Genomic DNA, 8548 nt, shown 5'->3' with positions numbered 1-8548 from the left:
TGCTGCATAGAGAACACAGACAAATGGCTTGAAGTAGCAGCAAAGTAAATTTAGATTGGCTATCCAGAAAAAATTCTTCATTGTTAAAATAGTACAGCAGTGGAATAGACTGTCTAAAGGTACTTGTGGATTCCCCATCACTGGAGAGGTGTTCAAGAAGAAGTTGGACAGCCACTGGTCAGGGATGATCTAGGAATAGCTATGCCTATGTTTACCAAAGCAAAGCTTCTGGGCTTTGCTACTTGCTCTCTCCCCATAAGAAGCTGGCTTTCCCGAGGCTGGTCAGATGTTGGTCTGCCCACCTGTTTCTGGGCTAACTGCCCGCCTCTGTCACCTGCCACACCTTGTTGGACAATATTTAAGATATTACACCAGCGGGAGGCTACCCATTTTTCTGCCCCGATACCAGAGGCACTGTATCTATGGCTCCATTCCTCCCCTACACCACAACCCAAGACTGGCCGGTGTTCCCTCCAGCTAGCTAGCACTGGGACCCGAGCTCAGGGGTCTCACCAGGACTTTCCCTCTGCACCAGAGCTCCTGGTCCCAGCACCCTCACACTGGGTTTACTCAGTATACACACAAAGCAACATATACCTGGTCCTGTGCCCACACACTGAGCTCCAACCCCTTCCATACTTGCGGGGCTCCAACCTTTCTCTGGGATCAGGGCTCCAAGCCCTGTCCCCAGGCCTTCCCTGGACAATCCCCTTATCCCTGGCCCCAGGAGCTTCCTTAATAGCTCCCCAAGGCTCAGGGCCCCACCCCCCCTGGAGCTTCATGCTGGCTCCTATATGCAGCCTCCACTGCAGAGTTTGGGCACCACCAAAGGTCTCTCTACCAACCTGGGCCCTGCCTCAGTGCTCTGTGGTGAGCCTTGGCCCCCCTTGCTCAATTTTGTCCAGCAAGATGTGGGAGCTGGGGTTACTAAGGTGCCCTGACCTGCCTTTCACCGGGGTGGTAACTGGCCTCGTATTTCCTGAGGACTTCCGCACCACTGGGAGCCCCACCAGTTATACTAGCATAAATCAAATCAGATTTCTCCCCTTGATCACAAAAGATGCTGCATAAAATTATATTTTCTCGCTTAATTACTAAATGAAGCATTATCAGCTTAAGATGGTTATTAGTAGAATACTTACTAAAAATTAAATTCAGTCTGTTCCATGCATAGTAGCTAAATTCTTGATGGCCTCAAGTCAGGCTGTTAACACTAGCCAGAATTATTTTTGTTGATGATACCTAGTAGCAGCAGTTTATGCTGTCAGAATTAAATGCTGGATAACTGATTTTACCCTTGCAATTAAACAAAAAGTTCCAGTTCATGAAGAAGTAAGCTTATTTTATTCTTTGAACATTGAGGTTTTATTAAACTGTATAGTAGAAAAGGTTGCATTTTGGTTGGCAAACTGAAGTCTGTCATCATATCCGCTACTCAAAAGGAAAACAAGTCCTTGATAGAAATATCATTTGACTGCATGTGTAATGGATGTTGTTTGATAAGGAAGACCCGTATTGATTTGTTCTTTTAAACTGGCAAACATATGCCTAAACATGAGCACTAGATCTGAGCACTCACACCTGACAAACTGCTGACCTAAAAATCCAAAGAGAGAGACATCTTACTTCAAAAATGTGTTTATTACTTTTCCCTCTAGCAGTACTGACTTTGGAAGCCCTGACCAGCTGATTGTCACACCTATGGGACAGCCTACCGAAGGTTTAGGATGCTCTTATGCATTTCACACTCTTGCACATGAAGCCTAGTGCAGCATCAAAACCACTCCGCTACCCCCGCCCTTTCTGTTAGGGATCTAAAAAGTGGTCATACTGGAAGCACATATCCTTTTCAAGCAGCATAATTCCCAAATCGGTGTAGGTGCTGGAAAGAGGGAATAATATGGTGATCACCTAAATACACTGTAACAGAAAGGACCCTTCCATTTAACAGGGAACTGTTTGTGAAAGGAAGGCTTTTTCAGTATATGGACAAAGCTAAAAGAAAAAGAGTTACTAGAAGGACTGCAATTTGTTTTGAAAGGGTAAAATAGCAGAAGATGAACAAAATGCATTTAGTCATTTAGGCAGCTGATCTTGCCCAACATCACTTCATTGAAGAAGACACTGCTAGAGCCTGAGGGGTTGTGGCAGAAAGCGCTCACAGGTCAAGAGATCAGCCATCTTTCTCCTCTATGTTCTGTAGTTAAAACAAAATCAATATTGCAGCTGCTTAAAAGAAAGACACTGCCCACGCAGGAAAGCCACAAGGAATGGAGAAATGTCTAGAAGTCTGATTTATTTTCACCAGTATAAAAGCCTGTCAGCCCTAGGAAAAAAAGAGCCCCGAGGGTGATACGTAGCCTGGAGACAATTGGTAATGCCTAGGGGGTGCACATGGCTGCAGAGGCACCTGAGGGTGGTTGCCCTTCGCCACCCCCCTCACCACTGACATTGCTGGCGGCATCTGCGGGCTGCTGCTGCCACTCCTGGCAGCATCTGCACATGGTCGCTGACTGCCGCTCAGCACTCACCACCCCCTGCTCCCACTTGCTGCCACCACCACTGCTGTGACTGCCTGTGGGAGCTATCCACCCACCACCACCATGCCCCCACCACTGACACGGCCTCTGCCGCCTGCAGGCAGTCGCTGTGCCTCCCTCTGCCTCCAGGATCATGCATCGTTCATGCTGGCGACTGTGTCATGAACAGAGGGTCTTTTCTGGATGCCGGTGCAAGCTGACAGGCATGGTTGCTCCCATAGTTGAGCCTGGGCCCAGACTTAGCCGCTCCATCCCAGGCGCAGGCAGAGCTTGAGCACCACATGGGCTGAGCCTGCCAGGGAAAGGTTTCAATAAGTTACCAGTAAGTACAAACAGGCTCCAGGGCTGAGTCCAAGCGGGGCGGCACTCACAAATCCAAGTAGCCACAGTAAAACCCACCCACTCTGGTGTCCAGCACCCATTTCAAATGCTTCCTGTGGTGTGCCCAGTACTTGTAGGTGGAGTTGTCCCACATGTGCTGCATGTGCGGTCACTCCGCCTCCTCGATGAATGACCATTTCTCCGCCAGCAACAGCACCCTCCATGCGCAGCCTGCGGGGACCACACACCTCCATTGTGAGGTACTAGAAAAATGCATATTAGCCTGTTTTAGGCCACGTCCAGATGAGCGTGGATTTGTGGTATTTGGTGCCATAGACCCGTCTATGACTCCACACACTGCACTGTTCCCCCCTCCCCCACCACTACCAGGGTCAAAAAAGCCCATGGTCAAAAAAAGTGGGGTGGCTGCTTGGCCCAAAACCAGAGCGTGACCAGCCTGAGCCACACCAGTTGCCAGCCGGGCTTCCTGACACAGTTGCAGCTGCAGGAGTCCCCCAGGTTGCTGAGTTGCTGGCCCCAACCTCCCCTACCCCATCTGAGGTAACCAGCCATGCACCAGAGTGCACATAGCACAGGAGTTCTCCAGGGAAGTAAATGTCTGCACTCATCTGTGTCCCACCCAATTCTGGTGGGCAAGCTGAGGGACTGCGGCATCGACGAATGCACGGTCACATGGGTGGCAAACTGGCTCCAGGGGCACACCCAGAGGGTGGTGGTGGACGGGTCAATGTCAACCTGGGAGGGTGTGGGCAGTGGAGTCCCCCAGGACTTGGTCCTTGGGCCGGTGCTGTTCAACATCTTCATTAGCGACCTGGACGAGGGTGTGGAGAGCACCCTGTTCAAGTTCACTGGTGACATCAAGCTGTGGGGTAAAGTGAATACACCGGCAGGCAGGGACCGCATCCAGGCAGACCTGGATAGGTTAGAGAAGTGGGTGGACCTGAACAGGATGCGGTTCAACAAGGACAAGTGCAGAGTGTTGCACCTGGGGAGAGGGAACCAGCATTATGGTTACAGGTTAGGGGCTGAACATCTCAGCAGCACAGAGGCAGAGAGGGATCTTGGAGTCAGGATTGACTCCAGGATGAATATGAATCACCAATGCAATGAAGCAGTAGGCAGAGCCAACTGCACCCTGTCCTGCATCAACAGGGGCCTCACTAACAAGTCCAGACAGGTCTTTCTCCCCCTCTATGTGGCACTGGTTAGGCCACAGCTGGAGTACTGCGTCCAGTTCTGGGCACCGCAGTTCAAGAGGGACGTGGGGAACCTGGAGAGGGTCCAGAGGAGGGCCACTCATATGGTTGAGGGCCTCTGTGGCCAGCCCTATGAGAAAAGGCTGAGGGAACTGAATCTCTTCAGTCTCCGCAAGAGGAGACTGAGCGGGGATCTTGTGGCTGCCTACAACCTTATCAGAGGCCAGCAGCAGGGACTCGGGAAAGTCTGTTCACCAGGGCCCCCCGTGGAGTCACCAGGAACAATGGCCACAAGCTGAGGGAGGATAGGTTTAGGTTAGCTATTAGGAGGAACTACTTCACGGTAAGGGTGGCCAGAGCCTGGAATAGGCTTCCCAGAGAGGTGGTGCTCTCACCTTCCCTGGAAATCTTCAAGAGGAGACTGGATAGGCACCTGGCTGGGGTCTTGTGACCCCTGCCATCCCCTGTGCACCTTCCTGCCCATGGCAGGGGGTCGGACTCAGATGATCTGTCTAGGTCCCTTCCACTCATTGATTCTATGATTTGGACACACTCTTAATGTGCATTAAATAAAGAGCCAGGCTTTTTTAGTAACACTTAACGCACATTAGCCTATTTTAATGCATATTAGCTCAATAGCACGGGGCATTTTACATATGCTCTGGGGGCAGGGAGGGGCAGCACTTTAATTAAAGTGGCTCAGAGTTACTGAGTGTAGTTAGAGCCCCTGAGAGCCTCTCTAATTAAAGTGTCACTATGTCTCCTGTATCAGCATCTCTGTGCTAAAAAAGGAGGCAGGGGTACTTGCATAGGCGAGGCGTGGGGGGGAACATGCACCCCCTGAGACTGCCTTCCGTCAAAGCCGCCAGCGGCTTCTGCAGGCAGTCACCACTCACCACCCGCACCCCCCTCACCGCCAACGTCACTGCCAGTATCTGTGGGCAGTCCCCGCTTGCCACTCCCTCTCCCCACCCCACCGCTTGCCAACACCACCACCGGTGTCTGCGGGAGGGGTCCCCACTCGCCGCTCACCACCGACTACAAATGGTGCCCCTCCAGGCTTGGTAGGCACCAGCCATTCATGCACACTTGAACTAAAGCTCATTCAACAAGCTATAGTTTCAGTGCCCCTATGGCGAGTCATTAGCTCCTGAACTATCTCGGGGCCGGAGGAAAATGGGGAAACGCGGGCGCGTAGTGAGCTCGCGGTGCCAGTGCGGGAGATACCGCTGCCCGGCTCCGGCTGCGAGCGGCCATGCCTGCTGGCGGCGAGCGCGGACACGGGCGGGACGGGACGGGGCGGGCGGCCCTGCCCAAGGCGGACGCCGTGTGCGGGGCGGGGCCTTGCGGGAGCCCGGGATCCGCCCCGCTCCGCCTGCAGACCAGCGCCGGGGCAGGCAGCCAACGCGCCGCGAGAAACCGGCCCGTGCCGCAGCTGCTGGCGCGGAGCGGAGGGCTGCCCGACAGTCCACGCACCGCTCCCTAACCTGCCTGCGGACAAGAGCCCCGTGTCAGCCGCGGGGGGCAGAAGAAGGCGAAACTTGCCGAACAAACAGTCCCGGCTTTGCTTCCAGCTCCAGCCGGAGCCCCACTGTGGGCATGGCCGGCCTTCACAGCTCTCCCGTTTCTGAGCCGGAGCAAGGACGAGCCTGGGCGGGAGCCGACCCCCAGCTCCGGGGCAGCTCCAGGGAGGGGAGGGCGAAAGACTATAAAAGTCAAGTGCGGAATAAAAATCGTCCGGTTTATTTCCAAGCAGCGTCTGCCAGCTTCGGCCAACGCCGGGTGTCAGACAGGCTGGACTCAGCGAGAAACACATCAGCGTCATGCTTTCGCTCCTTTGGCTCCGACTTGCATTACCAAGCGAATAGCGATTTAAAAACCCTTTTTATCCCGCGGATCCGAGTGGGGATCTTGCAAATCCACGTTTAGGATTATTCCTGCGAAAGTATAAGTATAAAGGTATAGGTCTATACCCCGAAAACCTGGTCTTCCTGTAAAGGTGACTTTCGATCAATGGACTCTGCCTGTTCTTAACGGGGTTGTGGGGCGAGATGCATTTACTGTGCCGGGCTTATGTATTTAGGAGGAATATATCAAGGGGTTAAAAACTCGGCGGAAACACGTGTATCCTAAGCTCCAGGGAAGAAACAAGGTCTCTTTATTTTGGGGAGTCATTTGTGAGAGCTGTTGGGTATGACTTTGTAAGCAGGGCAGGCTTATTTAGCTTCATTATGACCGTTATCCCCATGGCTGCTTGTCTAGATATCTAGTCTAAAAGTGATAACCCAGGATATTTTCTTTTTTTTACCGGACAGAAAACATTTCATAAGTAAAGTTTTCAACTAGCAGTAATCGAGCCTCGGATAAGCCTCATCGGCTACGATACTGCCACTGCGCTTGGCCAAAAGTGGGGACAGGGCAGAGATACTTTACTAAATCCGAGTATCCAAATATTTCGTGGGATACTGGCATAAGATACCATACATCAGTGATGTTCCCCATAACGTCCTATTCCCAAAAAAATAACGGGGGATCTTTGTTGTAAAGTTTCTTGCAACCCCCTGAGCTTGCCTGTGCAAAAATGCAGATGCAGAGCCGGCCGTGCATTGAACGTTTTGCCATTTTCGGTCTTTATGACCTCTACTGCCATCCTTGGGACACGGGATCTGATTTTTTAGAGCGTAACGAAGTGGCACTGGATCGCACTGAAATTTCCAGCCTCCTACCGTTACAACGTTGAGAGATGTCCAGTTGACTACGTGTGGGCGCGCCTTATGTTTGCACCTGTCAAGCCTACAGGCCACCAAGATACTGCAACATTTGAAAATCTGCTGTAATAATGGACTCTAATAGTTACCAATACTAGTTACTCTGCTCCCGAGTTTGCTATAAAGGATTATGCGCACCGAGTTGTGAACACTATGGGGTTTTTGTGTACGAATGGGCATAAACTAAATCTGGTTATATCCATACAAAGTGAGCTGCTGTCAAGTGCTGGGAGCGAGGAGGGAAAAACTGGTGCGAGGTAGCACGCTCCCACAGGAGAGCCACAGCAGCACAGTGAGGCGGTTTGATTTAAAAACGGGGAGGGTGGAAAATTATATCAGGAAAGTAAAATCTTGAGAACTTTTTTTCCTTCAAAGCAGAGTTTATAATAAATAAGATAGACAAACACTAGAAAAAAAAAATCTTGGCCAGTCTTTCCAAGTTCAGTCCTGGTTGCAGCGCAGCACTTGCGCACCCGCCCTGGAGTCAGAGCCCTGACTATACCTAATTTGGAAAAGGACGCTTAGTTTCACTTGCCCTCCCCACGTAATTCAGGCTCCCAAGCAGACCCGTCTTCGCCCTCAGCTCCTCTGTTCCGCCCTCTTGCTTCAGGCCAGACATTACTGGGGGGGTCCAGTGCTTCCCCCGGCCCCCTTCGGGGCTACGCAAATTGGAGGGGAGCGGACCTAGTGCTTGAACACAACATCAGGTTATAAAGAACGATTTTAGTACTAGGGCAGGCCCCACTGCCTCCATCTACCGCAAGGGTTTTCCTTACTCTCATGACAGCCCCGTTACTGTGGCATGCACGGAAGTTACTTCTACAGAAACATGCACCGAAAAAAAAGATAAAGAAATCTGAGTTGCCAAATGGAGAGGGCGAGACCCCTACGGTCTCAATGCACATTTTCTTACCGTGCTTAAGACAACAGCCCAGGGATTTCAACACTGCGTTCCGGGTGCGGCTGACTGCGGTCCCCATTTGTCCCCAGAAAGGGGACGCGCTCCTCCCCCACCCTCCAGGGCCGAGCGCGCCGCAATCACCCGGGGGCCTGACTTCACTAGGCCCAGGGCCGAGCCCTGTAAAGACGTGGAGGGCTCCTTTCCCTTTCCCTACAGGGACCACTGGCTTCCCTGTTGTTCAGTGGCACCGAGAGCTGCGAGCCCCAGACGAGGAAGGCGATGGCAGCGACCGAGGGTTGGAGTGAAGAGGGGGCTGCTCGCCTGCTGCGGTAACGCGAGGCGGGCCGGCCTGCGGAGACTGGGGCCCGAGCCCGGCAGGAGCCACATGCCGCCGAGCCCCCGCAACGCACCGTTACGCAGCGCCCAGAGAGAAGAGGCTTGTGGATATAAAATGAGCGGTTTTATTGTTTCCCCCCCCCCCTTATCTGTAAAAAAAAAAGTGCAAAAAAGGAGCCTGTATAAACCCCGACCTCCGAGAGTATAAAAATAATCAGTCCCAGCCTTCAAACAACCGGGGGAAGAGCGGGAGGAGAAAGGAGGGGAGAGAGGGCGCTCCCGTCCCCCGCCGCGGGCCCGGGAAGACCCCGGGGCGGAGCCGCGGCCGCAAAGCCGAGCGGGCGCCGGGCCCCGCCGCTTCTCCAGATGCAAATAAGTTAGGGATAAATAGAAGCAGGCCGAGTCCGAGCGGGGCGGCGCTCACAAGTCCGGGTAGCCGCAGTAGAAGCCGGCGTCCGGCAGCAG

General features: G+C 52.9%; 1 protein-coding gene across 1 annotated transcript in view; it reads right to left on the bottom strand.

Annotated features, from left to right (window-relative positions):
- Positions 1-2907: 2907 nt before the first annotated feature.
- The window catches only part of SOX17 (SRY-box 17), a 6271-nt gene continuing 630 nt past the window's right edge, over positions 2908-8548 (bottom strand). The window contains 1 exon segment of the mRNA XM_019542378.1: positions 2908-3092. Coding sequence (XP_019397923.1) covers positions 2908-3092 — 185 coding nt within the window.

This window comes from Crocodylus porosus, unplaced genomic scaffold (genome assembly GCF_001723895.1).
Source record: "Crocodylus porosus isolate Cpor-Errol unplaced genomic scaffold, CroPor_comp1, whole genome shotgun sequence".
Lineage (NCBI taxonomy): Eukaryota > Metazoa > Chordata > Crocodylia > Crocodylidae > Crocodylus > Crocodylus porosus.
Note: the sequence above shows the minus strand (reverse complement) of the source record. Positions and strands in the feature narration are given on the sequence as shown.